This window comes from Diceros bicornis, chromosome 14 (assembly GCF_020826845.1).
Source record: "Diceros bicornis minor isolate mBicDic1 chromosome 14, mDicBic1.mat.cur, whole genome shotgun sequence".
Classification (NCBI taxonomy): Eukaryota; Metazoa; Chordata; class Mammalia; order Perissodactyla; family Rhinocerotidae; genus Diceros; species Diceros bicornis.
Genome location: NC_080753.1, coordinates 58,045,666 through 58,073,577, shown reverse-complemented (window position 1 = coordinate 58,073,577; position 27,912 = coordinate 58,045,666). Strand labels below are relative to the sequence as shown.

At 35.1% G+C, this 27,912-nt stretch overlaps 1 protein-coding gene across 8 annotated transcripts; it reads right to left on the bottom strand.

Annotated features, from left to right (window-relative positions):
* Positions 1-442: 442 nt before the first annotated feature.
* Positions 443-27,912, bottom strand: SLC35B3 (solute carrier family 35 member B3). Of its 8 annotated transcripts, none has more exons than XM_058555290.1 (10): positions 27,823-27,912; positions 21,196-21,489; positions 18,637-18,758; positions 15,052-15,206; positions 13,125-13,232; positions 9,249-9,346; positions 6,976-7,068; positions 6,462-6,573; positions 3,275-3,344; positions 444-2,179 (listed from the first exon to the last, which is right to left on the bottom strand). In XM_058555290.1, exons 1-10 carry the CDS (start codon positions 27,895-27,897, stop codon positions 2,029-2,031), a joined length of 1,278 nt encoding a protein of 425 aa, XP_058411273.1. In that variant the 5' UTR covers positions 27,898-27,912; the 3' UTR covers positions 444-2,028. The 8 variants fall into 8 exon arrangements, with proteins under 8 accessions (XP_058411274.1, XP_058411273.1, XP_058411275.1 ...); XM_058555292.1 differs by having other exon boundaries at positions 27,614-27,893; XM_058555294.1 differs by having other exon boundaries at positions 27,626-27,893.

Here is a 27,912-nt window from a genome sequence, read left to right as displayed (position 1 = left end):
TAGTGCCTGCACCTAACAAGCACTTACATTACCGATTGCAATTATTTATAATTCCCTTATTATTTTTTACTTGTTTTGGTTGTTGGGATGATGAGATAATATTCACGAAAGAAGATCATATTATAAAATCTGGCACAAACTATACATTCAAATGTTGATTTCCTTTACAATAGAAATTATCCTATATTCAGACTATTATTAAGACTACTCCATGGATATGAATAAGTGAGATGAAGTTTACCTTCATCTGATGGCAGGTAAAAAAAGGCAACTGAGTACAAAGGGTTATTTAGGCTGACAAAATGATTTTTAAACAGTGCCAGAAAGTTTAAAATTGGGGGGTAGGATAAGGAGTTTGTAACAGGCTGACAAGAGGTAAAAAATTAGAAAAGCATGAGGGTAAAACGATGCCTTGATATGTTAAATTATAATATTTTATTAAGGATTTGGGAAAATTGACTTTTTTTTTAAAAGCACAAATCCTTATTGTCTTAAGAGTTTAAGGCAGCACAATAAAGTACAAATTAGGATTTATTTTCATTTTAAAATATGAAAACTTAAGAATGATCACCATTTGGGGAAAAAACTCCCACGGTATCTTAACATATGAGAAATAAAAACCAGTCAGAATTCCCTATGCTGGATCCTTAAATTCTAAGGGGCTCTGTTGTACCCACATATGCACATAACAGGTTACAGTCATCAGAATACAACGGAAGTGTAAGAATGAGATTAAATATTCCCAGTATATTATACTCACAAAATTAAGTGCTATCACTGATCGCATAGATATTAAGCTGTTTTAACCAAGGTTACGTACACTGAAAATGAAGATTAATAGGATTTTTTAACACAGTGGATGCAATGTCAAAACTTACTGCTAAAAAATAAGGGCCAAAATCTTTATGAATTTAGACTCAAAACCGTGCAAGCAACATACTGTACCAATTTGCTAAATCTACTTGTGTTTCTAAATTTTTTTTTTTTAACTTTATTTATTTTTTCCCCCAAAGCCCCAGTAGATAGTTGTATGTCATAGCTGCACATCCTTCTAGTTGCTGTATGTGGGACGCGGCCTCAGCATGGCCGGAGAAGCAGCGTGTCGGTGCGCGCCCGGGATCCGAACCCGGGCCGCCAGCAGTGGAGCACGTGCGCTTAAGCGCTAACCCACAGGCGCCTGCCCTACTTGTGTTTCTTAAATTTATCCTATTTCATCTTCAAGCTGCCAAACGAAATTTCACTTTTATGAGAAAAACTGTGACAATTTTCTTATTATTTTATAGCAAAAGACATTAATTATTTTCCCTTTAATTAAAAAATCCAAATCATTAAAACTTTTAGCACTTCTCTGATGAATATTAGCAAATTTTTCTTGTGATATATACTTACAGGGTGCAGGATGATAACTCCTTTCACTATATTGCCTATACTCCACAGAAAATTTAAAGCAGGTTTTCTCTGAGGAATACTTTTAAATTATCAGAGAAAAGCTTAAGTTTTAAAGTTTATGTAAAGCCTTACTCCAACCTTCACTTCCCTCTTTATAACAAAATTCTATCAACACATTCTTTAAAAAAAAATCACAGAATAATTTTTATTTATAATGAAGTTATTCTCTCTAGACTTTAAATCATCCACTCTTATAACAGAGAATCAATTTAAATAACACCACCAAAACAGAATGAAGACAAAACAATTTGCTGTTACATATCAATTTCTTTGATATGTCATAATGATCCAATTAGTCTTGCAACACGGTCCATTTCCAGTGAAACTCTCAACAAACTGCTAAGCATTATAGTCCTTCATATTGACATTTTATTCTAAGGTGTGCCAGATGCGGCTCTCCGGAACACTTCAAGTCAAACAGTCAGTGTTCTGAAGAAAAGGGCCGACGTCCTATGTAACCCAGCCACAAATGGATAGTGTGCCTTCAGATCCTTTGGTTTGTATAATAATCCCTTTGGAAAGTTAATTAGTTGATGTTTGTTTCCTTAAAATTCTGTTTTAAAGAGGACGAATCACCGACTACACAGTTTGTGCCAACGTCCTTGACTTTCTCGTTTCTGCTGTTTTATTTATCAGATCATATAGTGATGGCAGTCTTATTTTATCCCTATTTTTGCTGTAAACATTGAGAAATATACCAAGGACCACTAAAAAACCAGACCATACATACCTAAGAGAAAGAAATAAGAAAAAAAGATTAATATCAAGGTAACAATTTATTGTTAACTACAGAATTTGGTGATGAGTTCATAATTATTCTGCAATAAAGTAAAATTTTGCTATTGGAGACCTATAATAATAGCATTAAAATAAAAATAGTATTTTTAGATCAGATTAGAAAGAATTACACATCTTTTATGTTAGGTATATACAGACAGAAGGTATTTTACAAAATAGTAAATGTAGTTCATTTGAATTTTGAGGATAAGAGCAAATTCGAAGTCCAACTCATACCAAAAGTCTTAAGAGTATTTTTAAAGCCCTGGATACGTCAAACTGCCAATGGCCACCTTGAGAACACAACTTAGCAGTTGAACTAGTGATTCCAGTGAGTAGAGTATAAAGAGATAAAAAGGGGCCCACCCTGGGAAAGAGGAAGAATTGGTATAGATTACTATAACGTATACCTAGCATATGCAGAAAGTGAAACTAATTTATAGAAAACAAAGAATACATTGAAGCAAATCTATTTTGTGGTTACCTTTAAGCTTACACATTGATAATTTCTAGGTCTGAATTGTCTCAGTTACTAAACAACATAAGTTTAAATGATGCTAATTTCAAACACATACTACACAGTAAAGAAAAACAGTAAATGCTTTTACAAAAAGCCACAAACTAAATAAATCATTAGGGCACAACTTACAGAATACTTCTCCACCTCAAATCCTTTGTGGGAAAAGGCAGCAAATAAACCAAGAACTTTAAAAACTATATATATATATAATTTATATATAATTATATATATATAATTTATATATTTGCACTAGGGCAAGGAGGAATCCCTTCATTTCAACACATCACTCACATTTAGTTACATTGGAAACAAGGTCACACCTGCACTGGGACTCTGGTTAGCAATTTAAGTGTACAGAATGATTTCTTCAAAATAATTACATACGTTTTTGAAACAGCAAAAGACACATCAATAAATTAGGGGTCAAGACGAAAAAGATTCTTTACAAAGAAATTAAAGTTGTTTAAGAGGAAATGTGAAACAAAGTATCTAAAAGTAGAGAAACTTGTGGAATTAAAAAGTACTTACTGAAATGTGAATGGTTTAGCAAAGAATATAAATGAAAGTACGATGGTCATTGCTTTTCTCCCTGTTGTCACTGTAGGGAGAGATAGGTTGGTTTAGAATGAGCCTACTATCCTGGTAATATTTTGGAAACAAAATATTTACAAAGCCTACTATGTAGAGGATATATATGAGGGGCCAAGGAAACAATGGAAAGCAAAAAACAAACAAACAGAGTCACTGTTCTTGCTTCCATGGAGTTTACAGTCTAGTAGAGGTGCAGGCATTAAATAATGTAGTTAATGGTTCAAGTACAACTGTTAACAGGTACTTGATGGAGGCTGTGACACTGCGGAGGCATGCCATCCTTTAGACACACTGACTTTGGCAGAAAAGAAAGGCTTTCCCAAGGAAGACATGATTACGTAGAGCAGAAGTTATTCTTTAAAAGTAGTAATCTTGGGGCCAGCCTGGTGGCACAGTGGTTGGGTTCATGTGCTCTGCTTCGGCGGCCTGGGGTTCGCAGGTTCAGATCCCAGGCGTGGACCTACACACCACTCATTAAGCCATGCTGTGGGGCATGCCACATGCAAAATAGAGGAAGACTAGCATAGATGTTAGCTCAGCAACAATCTTCCTCAGGCAAAAAGAGGAAGATTGGCACAGACGTTAGCTCAGCGCCAATCTTCCTCGCCAAAAAAAAAGTAGTAATCTTAAGGACATACTAGTATCTCAATAGCATTCATCTCTCGATAAGACTATGAGTAATCTTAATAATCCTCTTTACATCTGTATTAACTTGTACTTGTCCTTTAAGTATTACCTAGAAGACTGCAGTAAGGCCTGAAACCTTCCTCCCTTGTGGCACCCAGGCAGAGATAGGAACTCTGCATTTACCTCCATTATAGCCTTTCCCCCCACTCTGTGTTATCAGTTGTTATCTTCCCACTAAACTGTGTGCTTTACTTGGTTCCTTATCTTATTCATCCTTATATGTCTTTTACGTACATATATATATGTGGACATAGTTCCTGGCACTTAATAGTCAATGCATGAATTAATAATTACCAAATGAAAAAACTGTTTTGGAAACATGCGTCAGAGCCCAATTCCCAAAATCTATTTTTCCTTCTACTTAGTAAGAGGATGCATTTTTTTTTTTTTTTTTGCTGAAGAAGATTCCCCTTGAGCTAACATCCACCACCAATCTCCCTCTATTTTGTTTTATGTATGTGAGCCGCCACCACAGCACGGCCAGTGACAGATAAGTGGTGTAGGTCCACGCCCAGGACCTGAACCCAGGTCACCGAAGCGGAGTGTGCCATACTTAACCACTAGGCCACTGGGGCTGGCCTGAAAGGATGCTTATTTTTAACTGAGCATACCTTCCAGCCTCTCCTACAGTGAGGTGTGGTTATGTGACTAGGTTTTGGCCAATGAAATGTGAACAGAAGTGCTGTTTCTAGGAGTGTGATTTCTAGGAAGTTTCCACAAAGAGAAAGGTGTGTCTTTCATCTTCTCTCCATCCCACTGCCTGGAAGGGAGATGAAGATGGTGGAGCAGACAGAAGGAGCCTGGGTTCCTAATGAGCATGGAGCCACCACACCCTCTCAGGTGGCAGTATAGCACATAGGTTAAGAGCACAGGTCTGGAGCCAGACTGCCTCAGTTGGAATCCTGACTCTGCAACTTACTAGTTGGTTGACTACTGGGCAAGTCACTTAACCTCCCTGTACCTCAGTTTATCCATTTGTAAAATGGAACAATAGTGCCTACTTTATAGGATTATTGCAAGATTAAAATGAATATGTGTAAAATACCTAAAATGACACCTGGTACATAAAAAGGGCTATGTACACGTCAGCTATTATTATTACCACCTCTGGATTTCTTTTACGTGAGAGAGAAATAAACCTGCCCGCACCTCAAGACAAGGACTGCATCTCACATTTCTTTATACCAACCACAGGGCTTAATCAATACATACCAATTGATATCGGATCCCTGTTTTTGAACAGTTATTATCTTACAAGCAAAACTGGAACCCAAGCTAAGTATATGAATTTGCGATCTTTCTTGATAGCATGAGATGACTTGAAAGATTAGTGATATGGCCTGATCTACAACTAAATTCCCTCTATTTACCATTAGGGATGTAAACTTTAAAAAGGAGAGTCACATGTTAGCAAATAAAGAGAAAAGTTAGGAAGCAAATATACTTTTACAAGGAGAGAGGTATTTATCATTTGTTTAATTTACTCTGTGGAATTAAAATAAGTATTCACCTAAAACCATGAAAAATTAAAATCAGGTAAATGACTAATGTATATACACATTATGGATGAAATTCTACAGATTTGATAGAGATGATCAGGTCAAACTCAATCCCCTCACAAGATGGAGAAATGAAGCCCAGAGGAGAGACTTACTCTCCAGGACATACATCATTAAACGTCAGAGCTGGGACAGGGCTCTGCCTTCTCTGACATCCCAATCCAGTGCTCTTCATGACATGCCATACTGCTTCCAACCCTGGGCTTCAGGGCTCTCTCCATGTGGGAGACACAGAGAGCATTTGTTATTTGTACTGTTCATTTGGCAAATGATACAAGGTAGCACACTGAGCCACCTGTTCCCCTCACTAGGTCTCCCCTGTAGCCTCTCATCTGTCTCCCTCACTCCTCCAAAGCAAAACAAATACAACACCCATTCTTCTAAAGTGCCAAGCCAAGTCTCTGCACAGAGCAAGTGCATAACTATCAGTGAAAAGAGAAGCTAATGTGGTTGATGTCCTAGAAAGTAAACAAATGAAAGGTCCAGAAAGCTTTGTTTAAAATACACCTGCCATACTTTAAGTGCAACAAAACTGGAATTTTTAGTTATAAATTAAAAGTATACAAAGGCAGTATTTTTCTCTGAAGATATTCATCCCATCATACCTTTTTAAATAAAGATCTTTTAATGTATTTAAAAGTTACTATTTAGATAAATGTATATATTTGATTCTAAAAGTAAACTTTTAAGTAAGAAATGAAGATCAAACATTATTTTCTTTAGAATTTTAAAGAAATACCATAAGCCAAGGAATAAATTGGCAAAATATGACAATTTTCTTTTTAATGAAGAGTACATGCTGCCCTTATCTTTTGAAAAGAGCATCAGAGAAAATTTAAGTGCTTATTTCATAACCTAAGCAAGTATACCATTCCTACCTGTTACAGCAAGAAGTGCACCAAAAATTTTAATCAAAGCCAGAACAAAGGAGATTCCAAAATACCCAGTGAGGGAAAAAAGGAAAGCATAACCGTAGGTCCGAATTGCATTCTGCAACATATGAAAAAGCCTGTTAGAAAAATGGAAAACAAACCCTGAGGTATTATAAATGAAATAAAACTACAGATTTTAATCAACTTTTTGAGCAATAATAAGCCATTCAACAATGCAGTCAAGCAAAGATTCTTATTTAGTTCTGATTTAATGGAAAAATATTGAGGAAATTAAAAATCTCCCACTTCTACATTATGAATAGCTTAAAAATGAACCTATAGGGTAGTGCAAGGATAAAATAAATTTAAATATAAATCATTTCATTTCTGATCTGCATATATTAAATTAAAGGAGTTATCAGATTACATAAAAAAGCCTTTTTGAACACAGGGAATTAAAAATATAGAGGAAACTATTTAACAGAAGATGTTTATTTTAAAAAATGTGCTTAGTGTTTACCTTTGAACAAAATGCTACTGCAGGGCCTAATCCACTAGTGCATGTCAATCCCAATAAAATGTACACAAAACCGATTGAATACGAATACAAAACCTAGAATAGATAAAAACGAAGTGGAAAAAAGTGCTATCAAACCAAAGGCGGAAAATGAAGGATTTTCAATATGTGGCTCAATTAATCTACTCAATTAAATTTGCAGAAGAAACCATTTTAAAAGTAACATCATTGTTTCAATATGGCCTAACTTTCTGGAAATGATGGTTGATCCCAACTGTTTATAAGTCTATGCCTTATTTTATGTACAACATAACACAGTGGTACTGATCCTTTCATACACGAATACATAATTATTCATTTCTTGCCTGGCTTAATTACTGAATTCAAACCAGATTTTAATGTTGCGGTTCTAAAAACATACATACACAAAACAAAAAAACTTTAAAGCTACTTATTAAACATGAAAAAACCCAAATATTAAGTTTGCAAAGACATCAAAATATAATGAAATTAAGCAGTATATGGCATATCTACTGCTTAACTTTCCAATTTTCCTACCAATCTTTCTATCCCAGTTTATTATACTCCTTATCAGCAGAATCAGAATCAGCATCAAACTTAAATACCTGCTATGTGTCAGGTACTGTGCTAATAATGCTCTATATGGATTATTCCATTTATTTCTCACAACCAACCTATGAGATAGGTACTCTTCATCATCACTCCCCAATATGCAGATGAAGAAACTAAAACTTAGAGATATTAAGTCATTTTCCCCAAATAAGAGAGCTAGCAAAGCTGGGATGTGAACTAAGGCTACTGAAGTCCAGAGCCTATGGTCTTAACTACTGTATTACATTAACTTTCTAACTACCTACACTTCCTTAATTCTCTGATCTTTACCTTATCTAGGAGGAGTGGTGATGATGATCAAGAAAACTCCTGACCAAGATTAAAGTTCCTATGTTCCTAGGGACTCCTTAAAGTTGCCTCACTCTGCTGACAAAGCAACAGAAAGGACCAGTCCTATACATCCTTAATGCAGCATGCTCTGTCTGTCCAGCAAGGTGGTGGGCTATAGAATTAATGTAAACACATACACAGTAACTTCACTCTATAAAAATACCAACCAGTTAGAAGATATACTGGAAGAAAAGGCATTATTTGCCGTAACAACAGCAAAAAGATGGAACACCTAATAATAACTTCAATGAGGAATATGCTGGATTTAAATAAGAAAACTAAAATCTAAAGGACATTAAAGAAAAAACACTTGAATAAAAGGAAAGTCATACCTTATTCTTGGACTGAAAGAATCAAGTGTACAGATGCCATTCTCCCTAAATTAATTTATAAGTCAATGCCATACCAATCACAATATCAATGGGATTTCTAGTTTATTTGGGAATATGAACACACAAGAATAACTATTGGTAGTAATATTCTGAAAAACAAAAGGAACAATGGTGGCTAGTCCTAATAGATGGTAAATGTATGATAAAGCTGCTGTCATCATATGGTTCTGGTGCAGAAATAAATTCAAAAGAATACAATTCTGAATCCTGCATTAGAATACAATATGATAAGAAGGCACCTAATATAAGCTGGAAAAGTGGATTATTCAATAATGATACTGGGGACAAGTGGATAGGCATTAGGAAGAAAATTTTTAGGGGCCGGCGCCGTGGCTTAGCGGTTAAGTGCGCGCGCTCCGCTGCTGGCGGCCGGGGTTCGGATCCCGGGTGCGCACCGACGCACCGCTTCTCCGGCCATGCTGAGGCCGCGTCCCACATGCAGCAACTAGAAGGATGTGCAGCTATGACATAAACTATCTACTGGGGCTTTGGGGGGCAAAAATAAATAAATAAATCTTTAAAAAGTTTTGGTTGAATAAAAGATTTAATAAAAAAGGAAGTCATAAAGGAGTAGGCAACAAGGGTAAAATTCTTAAATCTCAGAGCTGGGAAAGCCCTTTTCAATCACAGTACATAGCCAGAAATCATGAGGTAAAAGATAAACCAGACCACATGAAACTTACAAACTTCTAAATGGAAAATAATTATACAATGAGCTATTAGCAGCGGCAGTGCTAATAGCCGCTGTTTTTACTCTTTACCTTCCTTTAATGTTTGAAAGTATTACTTTAATGAAAATAATGATGATAAACTAGTTTAATAATACAATGCAATCTTTAACACCACACCTACTTCATAAAATTTAGCATATCACCATTTTTGAGTCTGTCTGATGTGAAGAAAAAGCACTAGAGTATTTACCATTTCTGAATTAGAAGCATTATGCAGTTTCATAGCTTTCTCTTGAACGTTTCCAATGACAGCATCTGCACACAGTGCCAGGGAAATAAGGATCACACCTTCAAGAAGCATAAAAAAAAAACTCTCCTTATTTAAACATATGAGCGATAACCGAGATTTATGAGATTTCACTGGGCTAAAAACCAAAAGCAGATCTTAAATCACATTTGCTCAGTAAAGCTGAGTATTTTTATCAACAACCAGTTGTAACAGGCACATAGGTGATGATATTAACAAAAAAGTAACTAACACTAATAAACTGCATTAATGCTGTCACTATTATTGTGTTTCACTATCACGTCAAATAATAGTTCTACTTTTAAACTATATTACATGTTTGAAAGGAATACTGCAATAAACAAATATAGAAGAAATTTTTAGAAGATCTATTGGGATTGGTGTTTAGTCAGTTAATTGAAAATGATCAGATGAAGAGGGAAACCAAAATAGCCTATATTATTAAAAGGTTTAATTTAAAACACATAAACATGCATGCAGTTGCTAAGGTATTTTCTTTGAGCATGGGGCCTAACTAAAATTCTGCACTTTCTCTTTTGGATAAACCACACTCATAAAACATTCTCTATGATTTCCAAAACATTCTCTATGATTTCCAAGTTTTTGTTAAAATGTGCACCAGAAACTTATGAAACAATTGGGGTGCAGAATCCTTTCATATTTTTACGATATCCCTCAGTTTTTATTGTTTCATCCACACCTAACTCAATAGTGATGTTACTGACTTTAATTTGTTTTAATTAACTTCATTTTCACAGAAACAATTCTTTCTCTCTTCAAACTCATTTTTGAATAGTTTAAGTAATATTTAATTATTGCATAATTACAGTAACAGGTATGACTGGTACAAACGAATCTGGAAATCAATGCACTCACACAAGTGTGCATGCCTCCCTGAGAAGTAGGCTATTAACTGCAAGTGTTTAGGACACTGGTCACCAGGCATGGTACTTTACAAAAAGAATAAACAGCAGCCTTGGTTATATCTGGGAGTCTGATGGGATTAAAGAGAGTTTTCTCTTTCTAGTTTCTTTAAAAGTACAGTCATGCGTCACTTAACGACGGGGATAGGTTCTGAGAAATGGGTTGTTAGACGATTTCATCATTGTGTGAACATCATAGAGTGTGCTTACACAAACCTATATGGTACAGCCTACTACACACCCAGGTTCTATAGGACTAATCTTATGGGACCACCATTGTATGTGCAGCCTGTCATTGACCAAAACATTGTTATGTGGTGCATGACTGTATAAGCAATCACAGGTAGCAGAAAAATACATGGACACACGTATGCACTTGAGAATTTTCAAGTTTTCATACTTATTCTTCAATTTGACTTTTTCTCAGCTAGCTTTGGTATTAATTACCTAATCAAACATTTTTTTTTCACTAAGGAAGATTCACCCTGAGCTAACATCTGTTGCCAATCTTCCTCTTTTTTTCTGCTTGAGGAAGATTAGTCCTGAGCTAACATCTGTGCCAATTTTCCTCTATTTTGTACGTGGGTTGCCACCACAGCATGGCTGATGAGTGGTGTAGGTCCGCACCCAGGATCCAAAACTGCAAGCCCAGGCTGCAAAAGCAGAGCATGCCGAACTCAACCAGTGCACCACCAGGCCGGCCCCCCAATTGTACATTTTTATTCACCAAACTTGATTCTGAATGCTCTTTTACCTGTTTCAAATATCAAATCTGTCCTTGAGAGAAAAAGACATGTTATTATTGAAGACCCTGAAAACAATCTAGCTCCTAAAAGGCTATTCAAAGACATTCCAAAAATGTTCTGAACAATGGCAACAGCATGAAAATACCTGAATTGCACCCTGAGGGGAATATTTTAAAGGCAGACATTTATTTGAATAAGTAAATTCAGATATATTCACTTTATACATTCAAAGTTTTGTTTATGTCTCTATTAAATAACCATCTTAATAGTTAATCTCCTGTACATAATATACTCTTATAGATCAGGGATTGTGATAAATGCTTATGAATTATTCTTAATGATGAAGTATGGTTAGGTTCTAATTCTCTTAAAAACTATTTCCATGGAACCCAGAAAGGGCTAGCACTTAACTTATAATGAGAGGTTACCGAACCACCTCTTTCCATCACCACCACCATCATCCCCACCTCCACCACGTGTACGTGCTTTCACATGTATTATGCCATCATCTCACTCTATGCTCCCACTATCTTTGTGTGAGGCAAGCTATCATCATTATCTCTGTTTTATAGGTGAAGCACAAAGGAGTCTGGCAATTTACCCATGGTTATATTTTTAAGTGATTCAAACAGAATCTGAAGCCATGTCTCTGTCTGAAGCCATGTCTCTGACTGCAAGTTCTGTGCCCTCTCTAAAACTGTTTTTTCATAAGTAGAAGAGTCAGTTCCCTCAGTTTTCAAATATAATCTTCCTCATAGAGTTGCTGACATGAAAATGAAGTGTTCCTGAAAAATCTAAACAATGTTAGAAACATCTGCAACTATAAGCTTTCTCAGAGTAAAACTCACTGAAGTAATGATCACTTGTATTCCGAACGACCAAAGGTGAAAGAAGAGATCTAACAGCTTCTACCAGAATCTTCTAGTTGTCAAAGGGCTGCTCCAAGAGGCTGAACTGGTTACATTTAAATCCATTAATGTAGCCTTGCTAACCAGGTTAGTTAGGAAGGCTGACTAACAACTGGTAAGAACAGCAAGCTGCTGTAAATGATTTTCTTCATTATGTAATCTTTTTTTCTCACAGATAATTATACTTTGTACTTGCTGATATATATATATATATCACTATATATATATATATATATATATATATAACATATATATAGTATATATATAGTATATATATATGTTATATAGTATATATATATATATAGTGTATATATATATATATATATATGACTCTTCTACTTATAGTGTATATATATATATATACTATATATATGTTATATATATATATACTATATATATATATATATACTATATATATGTTATATATATATATACTATATATATATATATATACTATATATATAGTATATATATATATATAGTTTCCCGTTCTCTCAGAGTTCCTTTGATGACGTAGATATTTTAAATATTATTTTTGTCAGGCTAGGAGATGGGATGATACTAAAATAAACTTATGAGTAAAGAATGACAACATTGTATATATAAACAATTTTTCTCTAAGGTCTTTAGAATAAAAACAAGATTCTAACACACATTTATTATTCCTATTTATTTCTAAACATACTATAATATCTATTCTGCTTGTGAAAAATCTAAATTTAATTTACAAAATTCCTCATGGCACACTATGAGGAAACTGTTTATAGTGAAAATTTTAAGCACTTTAAGGTTATGACCATATTTTTATTACACAGTTTAATATTTAAAAGTATAGCATAACTTTCCCTCTTTAGCTATAACAATGACAGGTAAATGTGCAAGTTTCAATTTTTCTAAGAAAAACGAGAATAAAAACAATTACTACTGTGATTGTCCTATAACCAATGTGTATATTTGCAATTCAGCCCATAAGAAATTGATCTATTATGTACTTGATAACAGAAGATTTTGACAGGGCAAACAGCTTCTTGTCATGTCAAAATACAAGAGTACTAAAAACAATTGTTATATTTCCAGAGTTGTAATATTTTTACTACATCTTATATGGAAAGTCTGAAAGCTTTATGTTAGGTATGAGAATCAGAGATGTGACACCATCATTTAAAATCCCTAAGAAATTGTAAAAATTCTTACTCTAAACCAAAATGCCTACAAAATCTAGGATACAATAAAATTCCTTACCTGTCAGGTTGAAATTTGGTGCAGTTGTGCTGTCAGCTAGAGTAAACCATATGAGACCAAGGCTCATACATACTGCAGCAGACACATCTACAATATTATAACGCTTTCCTGTGTAAAATCAATGGAAGTCAACCTCATTATGCAAATATCCACTCAGCATTGCTTTAGATCTATGTGTTTAACCAAGTAGAGCAGGAATCTGTTTTTTATGTCCAATGACAAAAATATATGAAGAACACTTAGGTCAAGGCATGGGATGGTCACAGAAGGAGTGCTTTTTAAAATTAAATTACCAATGAGCACCAATACATCCTTATAAGTTAGATATGAAATTCTACTTTATCTGTTATGGTAGTGAGTAAATGAACATTGAAAAACCTGTAGAAATTAGTGCCTCTTTTACTTTATGTATAATATAAGGCTATGAATTTTCTTATAGTTTATTAGTTTACAAAGTAATCAGAGTAATTATCAGGCTATATAACTGTTTAAGTTTGGAAATATCATAATCAGCTAACTTCTAGGTTGGTGAGGATTAACTTATTTTAGCATATCTACATTTAAATAATGAAATCATGCAGTCTCACTTTTTGTAAGGATTGTAAGGAAATATTATATGTGCCCAGTCAGTTATGATGTTAAACGTGAATTTTTTTTTTTTTTGGTGAAGAAGATTAGCCCTGAGCTAACATCTGTTGCCAATCCTCCTTTTTGCTGAGGAAGATTGGCTCTAGACTAACATCCATGCCCATCTTCCTCTACTTTATATGTGGGATGCCCACCACAGCATGGCTTGATAAGTGGTGCCTAAGTCTGTGCCTGGGATCCGAACCTGTGAACCCTGAACTGCTGTAGCAGAGCACACGAACTTAACCAGTATGCCAGTGGGCAAGCCCTTGAATGCGATTTTTTTTTTTTTGTGAGGAAGATCGGCCCTGAGCCAACATCTGCCAATCCTCCTCTTTTTGCTGAAGACTGGCCCTGGGCCAACATCCATGCCCATCTTCCTCCACTTTACATGGGAAGCCGCCACAGCATGGCTTGACAAGCAGCGCATGGGTGCGCGCCCAGGGTCTGAACTGTCAAACCCCGGGCCGCCGCTGCAGAGCGCGCCTACTTAACCGCTTGCACCACCGGGCCGGCCCCCTTGAATGTGATTTTTAATAGGGATAGAGGTCAATATTTTTTCCTGCGTGAACAGTTATCCTGAAATTATATTTAAGTAGTTGACATACATACTTTCATTTTAAAAGGCTTTTTTTTGGGGGAAGGCATTCAATGCCTAAAATGAAGTCAAGCTGTATAGGAACTTTAGTGACACACAAACACTTGATTATCAAAACATGAACATTCCTTATGACTGTTATATGGACAATAAACTTGTACCACTGCTGGTTGCTATCATTGCCTCCTCTTTCACTCTTATTTCCACATAGCTTGTAACTTAGTTGGGGCTCTAAGAAGTCAACAAGCCAGCAGAGTTGGTAAAAAAAAACAGTTGTGCTCAGGTTAAGCTTTACTTTAATATGAGAACTGTCCGTTTGTATAATGGAGGTAGAGAGTGGAGCCCTGAAGAGTCAAGGAATGAAAAAACTGGAAAAAGGAGCTTTGTAGGCACTTCTAAGCTAAGTCTTCAATATGTGAATACACTATTTCTAGACATGTAGCAGATTCCAGATTAAAAGAATAAAATAAAAACTATTGTTATTTTTCCGAGTCCAAATTATTGATTTCAGACACTAAAGTATATCACAGAAGTATCAGTGTTTTTATAATACCTTATTTTTATAAGATATCACTCAGAATTGTTACAATATCTAGAGTGTTCATTAAAAATATTAATCAAAGTTTAATGTTTTTCCTAATGCTAGATGCCATAACATATCCTATTAGTTTCAAACAGTATGAAAATATATCATTACTATACCTTGAATAAAAACTCCTCCTAGCATAACAGGAATCAATTTGCAGCACTTGAAGATGACTTGGGTAGGATAATTCAGGTAGCCCAGGGAAGTGTTTGATAACCCCATAGTACCCACTGTTAGAAAAGCTATTATCATGTAGGTTTTTCCTGGTATTCTGTAAAAGACAATTTTTAAAATCTTCATTTTGGGACTCAATTCATACTAATGTAAGATAATGTGTTTACAGTGTGTAAATGTCTAGTTATTCTTCTAATTTAATATTTCTAGAAATATTGGTAAAATATCACTATTTTTATAGTTATTACAGTGTTCACTTGTATAAAAGAATGTTGGTAAAAATAATTTACCCTAATTTAATCAATTATAAGACCTCTCAACTGTTTGAAAAAGTATATGAGAGAGTTACTTAGATTCTTACTGAAAATATGTTGATAAAAGACTTTTTAACAGCAATTCTAGCTACATATAAAATCTTGATTAAATTTAGAAAAAAAGAGTTACTTTTTAAAACATATTAGCCTCTATAACAGTAAATGGTACCTTAACTAATTTTTAACTTCTAAATTTGTTGTTTTGTTTCCTAATGTTTCCATCTAGCATTAGGAAAAATACATCCATCTATTCTGCTAGAATAACCTGAGCAGAATTTCTCTAGAAAAAATCTACGGTGGTTTAAACTCTAAATGTGATTTTTATTACTACAATATCTTATGATTCATCTCTAACTCCGTATTCTATAAAATGTTAAAACAATCAACTTTCAGATGAGGAATCTCTCTCCTCATGATCCCAAATCTATTTTGGGTTCTATCTGGATTTCCTAAAGGAGATTCTTAATTTGGCATCTTTAGAATGTGGAGCTATTACTGGGAGCATAAGCTCACTTTGACTACGTATTTAATGGTCTAAAATAACAGTTTTGTACACTGGTGTGACTAACACATGAAGTACTATTCATATAATCAGATTATGCTGCATACTCAGATCTAGTTTCCATTTTGGGATTTGTGTTCATGTTTAAATCAAGGCAACAAAATTCCTCCATATTTTTTATATAGCTAGATATAAGGCAAAATAATTTACCGGAAAAATTCAATTAAAATGCATCATTTCCACTTACATTTCAATTTTGAGGCCTTTCCTACTTAACTACTAACACAGTGGTCAACATTCAAAATCCACGTGAAAATAATTTGGCATGCCTGTACATATCAGTGTGCACAAACACTGATTTTTATGTCGTTTGTAGGGTTTAACCCTTAGTGGGAGCTCATCAGTGAAGGACAGCACCACTTCTCCAGATAATGATGTAAGTCACAGTAGTCAAGCTTCCTCATAAATAAATCGCAAACAGTGGCCAGAAATAAAAATTCAAGTCAGAAAAATCACAAGGAACGATTAGAAAAGCAGCATAGTACAGGTAGAAAGACAACCAGCCTGAAACTCAGGAAATTCAAAAGGCTCCAACTCTGAGAGCAACTTGCTATATGATCTCTTGAAAATCCCTGTGCTCCCCTAGGTCTCCGTCTTCTTGTGGGTAAAATGAGGAGGTTAGATTTCATCTTCTTGCCTCTAGGATTCTCACTGTTACTATTTTAATACCCCCACTGCTTACTTCTTTAGATATGGTGGGAAAACTATAACTTTAAAAAGCCCCTTCAAATCCAACTTGACAAATCTCCTTTATTAAAAACTCACATAAAGTAATTAACGATAAAGTTACAAAGTAATCTTCGGTGAAAAATAAGTAGAATATTTAGGGCACTACAGTTTACAGTGTGCTTCACCACACATTACATTTGATCCTCAAAATAAAACTGAGGGAGAATTTAAGAAACTTCCGTGCAGTCTTGACAGAGCTAATAGGAGGCAGTGACAAGACTCCAATCCATGTTTCCTGACTCCCAATCCTGTACTCTTTCAACTGTACTGGCATTCATATAAAGACAGGAAGAAAGAAAAGGACGAGGCAAAGAGTTTGGCTAATTAAAGATCTAAATGGCAGCGCCACTTAAATTCCGAGATGGGTATACACTCAGAAATAAATTCAGAAATACGTGGTTGGGCATATTTTCATTGTAACGTACCTTTAAAGACTTTTTCTAGCAAGTTTTTAATGTGTCATGGAATGAAAAGGTTTCAGTTCATACTTATATTTATTACACACCTATAAACTCTTCTAACAAATTCCTTCACTTATGTTTAAATCAAACACAAATGATTTTGTTTAAATATGTTATGGTCATGTGGTTTAATGGTGGGATAAATATGGCTTGAGGCCCACTCCCTATCTCATCTGGATAGCTGAGAGGGAGGTGTATCTTTCTGAAATTTAACAAATAGGAGATGTATCATCTTGTGTCACTTTTCATTTAATAAAGATAGCATTATATTATTTTATTTTAGAGGCAATCAGAGGCCTAGCAGTTTGAAATGGGTAATGAATCATCAGACTTCCTTAGTCTTGACAGATATATTTAATTACTTTCTATTCCATCATCTACGGCTAAGTCTTGTAGTGTTTCAGAGCATGAAAGTAATGAAGAAGATAGCCTCAGATTCAAACATTTTTAGTATCATGCTTTAATAATTAATTGGCAATAAAAAGAGGTTGAGAGGTAAAATTAGACCCATGAAGAAACACTGTTGTACAGATTTAAATATTTAAGATTTTATAGTTACCTTCATACAACATCAAAATATTTACCAAAGGAAAAAAATAGTAAGTGTGAAAATGTTTTATTTTTACTAAAAGATTAAACATTTATATCAATGAAGACAGAATGTTGGTATTTTAGCTTATTACATTTAAATTGCCCAAGATAGACATGAAATATTCACATATTAGTGTCTGATATAACAGGATAACCACACTTACAAGAAATGTTATATTGAAATTCCTAACCACCTTCTGTTATGAGAGACTAGGTTTTATTGCATATTGTTCCATATGCCATTAAAAATATTTCAAGATACTTCTCAAACCTAGATGATGGTTAATTTAAAAGATACTGTCAAAAAAGCTCTTTTAGTCTTGATGAAAACGAAGGTTATGAAATTTCTCTAATGTCTAAGAATGCAATCTCAGCCACTGGCCATTACAAACATGATGGTGTTAAGTGGAATATATCCCATAAAACAAAACATTAACTAGACATTCTAAAAACCATTATAACAACAGGTGTTGATATTTCATTTCACCACTTTAATATTAGTAGCATTGTAAATCTTCCAGTAATTACACCTATTTCAGTGAAATTTATAAAAATAGATGTACATCTGAATACTTTGTCCTGTTTCAAGAAGATATTAAGTGGAGTCTAAACTACATTTTTTTATTTGATAACATTACACTAAAAGGGAAACTGCTTTTTTCAGTGTATAATGGAAGCATCGTTTTTTATATTTTTTAATAGTTTGTTACACTGATAAAAATTCTTGGGTATTAGATATGCTTTATTAATGGGAAATGTATATTTCATGTATAATATACTCCACATGCCTAAAATACAAAATAAAACAAAAAATTTTAACTACTACTAGTGAACTTAACTGTCAAAAATATAAAAAGACAAACTACATACCTTCTCCTTTTGTCCTGAATAAGCTGAAGTTCTATTAGGCCAAATATGGAGTAAAATGCAAACTGCACTAAAGTAAGGTACCAGCCATAGGACTTAAAGCCCTCCATTGAAAATATTAATTCCTGTCAAAAGATACATAAATACTGTTAAGTTCAAGGGGCAGACCAACTTCCTCACAATAAACTCCTATAAACACAACATTTTAAGAGAAATCAGGCCTCACCCCCAACAACCACCTTGACAACAACAAATAAAAAACAAAAAAACACCCAAATCACAAGGCTTCTCAGAGGTATAATTAGAGAAGCAGGAGGCCTTTCCAAAGAACGGACACTAGATGTCCAGGTGTGACAATCCGCAGAAAAACAAAGGAGGGAAGGGAGAGCTGTGAAGCGACATTATCCTCTGCTTTTCTCCTTCTCTAAAAGACCAAAATTAAAAGAGTTGCCCAAAGCAATGAGAAAGATAGCTGATTGAAGAACTCATTTACTATATAAAATGCACATTTCATTAGAAGTCTAATATTTAAGGCCCATTTACCCATAGAAATATCATCAGTTCAAATCAATAATGTTATTTTTTGGAATACTTGTGCCATAGGTTACAGAAAACTTCTCCTTGTGCAGGCAATGGTTATTACTTGGCCTCAACATGATGTTATATCACGAAGTAACATTTACATTAATTGTTAATAAATCATTCTCAACAGGTCATTAAGAGAGAATTCTAATAAAGTTATCGGGCTTAATTGAATAAATCAAACTTTCCCCCACATATATATACTTCAACTGTATTTTAAATAAATTTTGAAAAGACTAAATTTATGGATAAATTTCTTTTCAAAGAAAAACTAAACATAGCCTCTAAACAGACTCTGCACTAGATTTTGTACATTTAGGATACTGTGTAATTCCCCAAATTTAGATTTCACGTTCAAGTAAGTCTGCAAAGCATTTAGGACTCTTCTGGTTTATGAACTATAAAACATGAAAATAGCTTTATAAAGTATTCTGGCATTCAGATGAATATTTCTCTCTATATATATTTATAGCTAACTTCACTACAAAACCCCAACCATTTTCTTTAAACTATTTTAATAGGAAATTACATGTAAGAGTTAGTAGCAGTGTCACAAAATGAAAGTGATGTTACAAACATAATGATCAGCAGTTTATCTAATTTTAAAAGAAACTCTGCACATATTAGCTATAAATTAAAATCTCTGATCATTAATCAAATAGAAAAAAATTAACGAAATTTGTAAATTTCGAATTCATTTTCCTTTGCAATGGCTAGCTTTGCTCCCATGTTATTTGGTAATAATGATATTTTAAAGGAGAAAAAAATGTTTCTCAGTGAGCAATTTCAACCTTTACTAGGTAAAATTTACTATTTTTCATTGTTCTTCATTGTGATATCTGAATTTTTATATCATCTTCTAGTGGAGAAATCAGTTATTATGAATATTAACATTTTTAATTCATGTTTTTGTTTTATACCAATACTCTTCATAGCATTCTTAGAAGCTAAAGAATAGTCACAATTTTACCATCTTCTTTATTTACAATTACTTTTATATTTCATCTCTATAAGACAATGGCAAAGAGTATAATAATTTTTAAGATCACTCTAACTGATTAATACTAAAGAACACCAGAAATATTATCTGTGTTTTAAGACAACATATCACTTTCCTTTTCCTGAATTATAAAAGGCTCTCTCATGTTACAGAGTTGCACAAACAGAGCAAAGTTGGTAATGGCTGAAAACAATCACTAATGAACTGATCATCAGTAGTATTAGTCCCCATTCAAACATTCTGTTGACACTAGCCTGGATCCTCACCCACCCAGCCCATGTCTTTGAAGGTAAAGAATTTGCTGCTGGTCAAATGTATACAACTATCCCATAATACAATGTAAATATAAGATAAATTGTGGCAATGTTAGAAATGTTTTGCACAGGCAAAAATCACAGAAAAATAAAGTTCAGGCAAAGTTAGATCAGAAGAGGAAACAAACAAGAATGAGAAGACAATACCGGCTCTAAAACAAGAATGATTCAAATATTACAGGAGTAAAGAGATACCCTTGGAAAAGCATAAAACATCCTGATATATTTTTGCAAAAATCATCTTTTATTATTGAGCTCTAAGAATCAAGAATGAACTGGAATATGGCTTTTATGCTATCATTGAGTTTTATTGGAGAATTATGTTCCAGAATACAAATCAATATTTTGAATACTCTTTTAAAAACTAATACACAGTTGCAATTATTACCTACATTTTGTTAAATATATTTTAAATTTTTTCATAATTTTTATTTTTTAAGATGGTCTCTGTTCCCCTCCTCCCACTTAAAATATTTAACTCTGAAATTTTGACCCCTGTTTTCAGCTGACGTACTTTTAAAAAGCCCTTTTCTACCACTAAAACACTCGAATTTGTGAATAAACTTATAAAGGGAAATATCTTGGACAAAACTATTAGTAAGTCCCCATTTTAACCTCAATTGTTATAAATAATTAATATATTATAAACAAATAACCATGTTTTACCTGTAAATATCCATAAATTAGGTAAAATACAAAAACTCCAGCAACACATATGAAAAATTGAGTAAGTTTGTTAAATCTGCTGAGATTTATGCCAAGTACTACAATGTCATCTACTGACTTGATGTGTGGTGACATTGTTTGGGTTTTGGATGGGACAGTGATGGAAATATATTTCCTGGAGTTGTTGAACTTGAGATCCATTGTTCTTGTTTTGCCACATTCAGTGCTTCCAAAGTTATCTTTGTTGGTCTCCTCTCCTCTGTTCAGTCCTTCTTTTGTTTGCTGGGCCAAGTCCTAAAAAAGGAAATAAGCAATTAAAGCAAAGTATTTAAATCATAAAGTAAAGTACTAAGCCTTGAATAATATTTCAAATCATACTTTGAAAATTACACAGGTAAGTCTCCTTCTCTCTGGATATTAATATATTAATTCCCCTACTAAAGCTTCCAATCAAGGAAAAACAGGAGTCTACTCTCCAGACAATGGATCTTCACCTAAGGCCAATATACATCATTAAATTAAATATACACCATTCTTATTTCCACAGCAACAAACCAAAAGCTGGCCTTGTATATATTTCACCAAAGAAGTAAATATACCTTCATTATGTTTTTATATGTAGTAAGGATATAATTTTTTTTTTTTGCTGAAGAAGAATCATCCTGAGCTAACATCTCTTGCCAATCTTTCTCTTTTTGCTTGAGGAAGATTCACCCTGAGCTAACATCAGCGCCAGTCTTCCTCTATTTTTGTATGTGGGTCGCTTCCACAGCATGGCCACTGACAAGTGGTGTAGGTCTGCGCCTGGGAATCGAACCCAGGCCACCAAAGTGGAGCGTGCCAAACTTAACCACTAGGTCATGGGTCCAGCCCCAGGTTATAATTTTAAAAGCCCACAATAGTTTATGCATAACATTTTCAACATTCAAGTCAATCTTTAATTGCAGAAGAGTAAAGAACTAATGTTCCTTTAATTACTAAGAAAATTGTAAAATATATTTGTTAATGACAATTTAAAATAAAGTCAAAAAACTGTAAGTTACTTAAAGAGCTAGATTTATCAGAGACTACAGAAAGGATGATATGCTTTAGCAATAGTATCTCTTAGGTTAAAATAAAATGTTTTCTTCCTTGGGAGAAAATCACTTTAATTTAAAAAGTCTTTGGGGAGTTCTTGTTCAATGGGTATAAAGTTTCAGTTATGCAAGATGAATAAGTTCTAGAGATGTGCTATACAACGTAGTGCCTACAGTTAACAACATGGTGTTGTGCATTTAGAAATTTGTTACGAGGGTAGATCTCATGTTAAGTGTTCTTAACCACACACCACATACACACAAAAGGGGCACAAGGAAACTTTTGGAGGTGAAGAATATGTTTACTACCTTGATTATGGTCATAGTATCACAGGTGTATGCATAAGTCCAAACTCATCAAATTGTATATAGTAAACATGTGCGGTTTTTTTGTATATACCTCAGTAAAGCTGCTTAAAAAAATAAATAAATAATTCTTTGGGATTATAAAAAGCTGTAAAACACATCATTTTTTGTTAGTCTGTGAAAAAAAATCATGAAGTCTCCAGAGACTGTCAGTTTCTCTTCGGATTTATTCAAACCGAAAAATGAATTCCATGTAAAGGCTGAGGAACCTTTGACAAAGAACAGAACAAACTTATAAAGAAAAAATTCTCCTCCTAGAAAAGACTCACTGTCAGTTACTATCCCAGTGGGAACTAAAATTTAGACTCTAGCTGAAAGAAGAGGATAGGGAAGGATAACTTTGATAGTGAACTCTTCTCTGGAAATCTTTTTAAAAGAAACTGTCATATGATGGTTTAAAATGGCAAGAATTAGGGGCCGGCCCGGTGGCATAGTGGTTAAGTTCGCGCACTCAGCTTCGGTGGCCCGGGGCTCTCAGGTTCGGATCCCAGGTGCGGACCTGTGCACCGCTTGTCAGGCCATGCTGTGGTGGCATCCCACATGTAAAGTGGAGGAAGACTGGCACAGATGTTGGCTCGGCGACAATCTTCCTTAAGCAAAAAGAGGAGGATTGGCAATAGATGTTAGCTTAGGGCGAATCTTCCTCACCAAATAAATAAATAAATAAATAAGATGGCAAGAATTAGAGTCACTTCTTCATGATCACTTTCAGTTTGCTGATTTACAGAAACCCTCTTCAGTACTTTAAACTTGGAGTCAAGGCTCTAATACAACTTATAACTAACAATACTCAGGTACCAAAGAACATATATTTTACACGGTATCTGCCATATTTCTATATAGAAAATGTGTAATTTTAAGAAGTTTTACTGTATTTCTTTTCCTTTGCCTGTTTCTTCTTCTTTATATATTGTTCTTGCTCCCCATACTACATTTCAATCATTGTCATCTCTGAGCAAGACTTGTTTCTTTTTTTTTTTTTTTAAATTTTTTCTTTTTTTCTTTCTTTTGGGAGGAAGATCAGCCCTGAGCTAACATCCATGCCAATCCTCCTCTTTTTGCTGAGGAAGATTGGCCCTGGGCTAACATCTGTGCCCATCTTCCTCTACTTTACATGGGATCCGAACCCGGACTGCCAGCAGGGGAGCGCGCACACTTAACCGCTACGCCATGGAGCCGGCCCCTGAGCAAGACTTTTTCAGTCATCTCGTAGGACACCCTTGAGATTTGACTTTCTTTATAAACCATGCTTTAAATGATCTTCCCTAAACGTTGTATTCAAGCATACAAGAAACAAAAACCTTAGCACCTATTTTCCACAAGTATAGGCATGGATACATAGTACTATTCAAACAAGTCTGAAGCTTCCTCTCCGTCCACTTCTTTCAATGCAGCCTTAGACCACCCACAACGTACTACCATGGCATTCCTGAAACACACCATGGACTTTCAAACACCTGTGCCTTTTGCCTATGTTCTTTCAGCCCGATTTCTTCCTTCTTTGGGTCAGGACTTGAAGACATGCTTTAAAGTCCTCTCCTTTGTGACACTCTTCTTAATTCCCCCAGTTGGGATAGAAGAGAACTGGAAAGGCAAGACTCAAATCTTATTCGTCTCTGCATCCAATATGCCAGCGAACCAAATAAATTGGTCCTTCTTCTGGAGGCCCTCAAACCTCAGCTTGCAATTACTCATCCCCTGCTTGGATATGATCTTTCAAATGTACTGTGGTGTTGGCAAACCTTGTGGGTAAAACTAAAATCTTATAGAAAACAGAGGTTGGGAGAAAAGTACAAATAATGATTATATATTTATACACATACAGAGAATAAAATTTCTAAAAGACCTTTCTTTCATTTTTTTAAATTTTATTTATTTATGTTTTTGTGAGGAAGATTAGCCCTGAGCTAACATCTGTTGCCAATCCTCCTCTTTTTGCTGAGGAAGATTGGGCCTGGGCTAACATCCGTGCCCATCTTCCTCTACTTTATATGGGATGCCGCCACAGCATGGCTTGATAAGTGGGGCGTCTGTTTGCGCCTGGGATCTGAAACTGCTAACCCAGGCTGCTGAAGCAGAGTGCGAACCCAAGCACTATGCCACCGGGCCGGCCCCCTTTCCTGCTTTTATTGGTATTAAAATTTCTCCCACAATCATCTTCCTCTGCGATGTCTGTAATTTAGCAAAAAGCCTGGCATATTGTAATGACTCAATAAAATTACAGCTAATATTATCAGAAAGTAGTATAGCATGATGTTTTCTCCATGCTTTGGAATTTTGACAGATCTGAGTTCAAGACCTGGCTTTGCAACTTACTAGCTTGAGGAGCCTTGGGCAAATTATTTCTGAACTTTAAGTTCTGTATCTTTAATAGGGGGGTAAAAAATGTGCCTATCACAGAATTTTTGTTAGGACTTTATGAAATAAATGTAAAAGTGCCTGGCAATCCATACATGTTAGCAATCATTATTCAACTTTTTGAAAACACTGTGAGGGTGACATGGTCTGCTGAAGGAGATTCACTGATGTGCAGCTGGAAATATGAATCTGGATTTCCAACCCAGACTTCTCTCCTGTAGAAATCCAGATCTGTATTTCCAAATGCTTCTTTGATACTTCTACTCATGATGTCCACTAGTCCCTCATTTTAAGTGTCCAAAGCTGAACTCATTATTTTCCCTTAAAACAAACCTGCTCTTCTTCCTATATTCCCAATCTCACTTAATGGTATCTACTATGAAACACAAGCTAAAAATCTGGAAATTATTTTAGATTCTTTCCTTTTCCTCACAGTCTATATTTAGCCAAGATTCCTCTTGACTCTACATCCATAAATATATGCAAAATCTGTTTCCAACTGTACCATCAAGCAGCCATTTTCTCTTGCCTAGATTAGACTGTTCATAATCACTTCTTCCTTTCTGATCCATCTTTCACACTGTTCAACATGAATTCTGATCATGCTGATCATCTTAAGGTCCTACAAATTACAAACTAGGTGATCTTCTGGATTCTCATAGCACTTTATACATATTTTTATAAATACCTAAATCATAATGGTATATATTGTTTTTACATTTGTTTCTCCTACAAGCTTATGAAATCCCTAAGGGAAGAGATGTCTTCATATGATTTTCTAGGACATAACAAAAGTGTGAGATAATAGTGTAAATGAAGGACTCTATTGCATTTTAGGAAATACCATTTAATCAAAAGTATTCTGGTCCTTTCCAACACTCTGTCATTTCTAACCCACTTATGAGGCAATCTTATAAGCCACAGCTCTGTGAAAGACATGCAGAGTTAAATCCCTCCAGCACTGCCACTTCCTGGATATCTGTGCCAAAATACTGACATCTCAACTGAAATTTGCCACAAAGCATCTGAAATGAATATGGAAATAAATTCATTTCCTTTGCTTACTTGAGGCACCATTACCAGAAACCCTGCTCTTTAAAGCCTTGCATTTAGAATGCAGTTTTAGGAATCAGAACATCACTGGGCAGATCCTGTGACTGACGAAGGAAGACACTGTGACCTCTGATACCCAATAACTGTGATCCTGACTGTTTGCCATATCCCTTCCATTTGAGACATTAATGACTGATATTAACCATCATCTAAAGAAACTGGGCTAATGTCTTTGCACGGCAGGAAAGAAAAAATAAGACACAGAACTAAAATTAACTTTCAAATTAAATAATCAACATTTTGCTTTGCTTTAGAAGTTCACAGTAACCCTTGAAACTAATGTAGAAGAAAACCACAGGTGTGAATCACTGCCTGCAGCCTCATCCTAAAGTCAACAGAGATATTTAACTTTAACTACTTGAAGGTATAAATAACTGCTAAGATGGAATAAAAAGGCAGCATTTCTAGCACAGAGTGAAATTTGAAAATTATAAATAACTGGTGATAACACTGATTTACAATCACCCAATGAAGTCAAAATTATTTCACTTAATTTCTTAATTTAGTCTTTCCCACCCTTTAGAAAAAAGTCTCCTGCTACAAAAAGGTAGAATATGAGAAAAATATGTCATTACAGTGTGAGTAACCTGAAAAAACTTGATTCCCTGTTTTATCACCCTCAATGTTACAAATAAGATTTCCATTATATCTAGATTAACTGGACTCTGAATATTAATCATGACCTATGGCATATGATTATAAAACAGAAAAACAAGATTCTGGCCCATTTCTTTGTACATACTTCATTACACAAAGTTCAAGAAACCATGTGCTAATTTTTGAAGTTTACTCTTTTTTCCCAAGGGAGAAAACTAAATTAGGATTTAATATATATATTAAGAAATTAAGTACACATAACACTTATCTAAATTATTTTCCAATGCTGCTGTATCTCTCTCTTCCAAGTGCCAAACTATCCTAATTTACTTAGAAAAACGTTTATCCAAAAAAAAATTCTAGACGTCTGTTATTCTGCTATAGAAGAAATGCATAAGCCCAACAGTAAAAAAATATATACAAAAAAACCACAAAAAATCTCTGTTAGCACAGCAAATCATTCTGCCTTCTTTCGTTTTTTCTTTAAAAGGAAAATAAAAAGGTAGGGGAGAGAATTAAGCTGCAAAGACTGGAGGAATTTGCAAAACTTCTAGTGGAAGTCTATGAGATAAATTTAATAACCTGGCAAGAACTATCACCGTGCACCGCAAATCAAACGGACAGCTGAGAACCACCGAGTACCCTACCTAACGCAGAACCGGAAGTATTGTTAACTAAAATGCAGTCTTGGGGAACCTGACAATACTCCAGAGGCCCGGACAGTAGCCTAAAAGACGCCCCTGGAAGCGGCCTCACGCCTGCGGGTCCACAGACGGGGGCCTGAGGGAGTTCTAGCCCGCCGGAGGGCGGAAAAGGGGCGAGGAGGAGCAGATGCTCCTCTCCAGAAACCGTGCCAGCAGGTTTCCGTTCTTTAAAAAAGAAAAGTCACCCGCGCCCTCCATCCCGACCTCATCCTCTACCCGCAAGCTCCTTATGGACGAGGGAGATATGCAGCATCAAGGTTCTCTGGGGAGGGAGAGGCTGGGTCCCAAACACGGCGAAAGGCCCAGGGGCACGTCCCCTTCAGAGCCGGTGTGTCACCTGGAAGGGTGACCCCAGCCTGGGTGGCGCCTCAGGCAGACCGAGCGTCTCCCCTCCCCAGGTCCACCGCCGTCACCTCCTGCTTCTCCTCCTCTTCGCCAACTCCTGCACTTTCCACGGCGGTGGCCGCCTCCTCGCAAGGTGCCAGCATCCCCGGCGCCCGCGC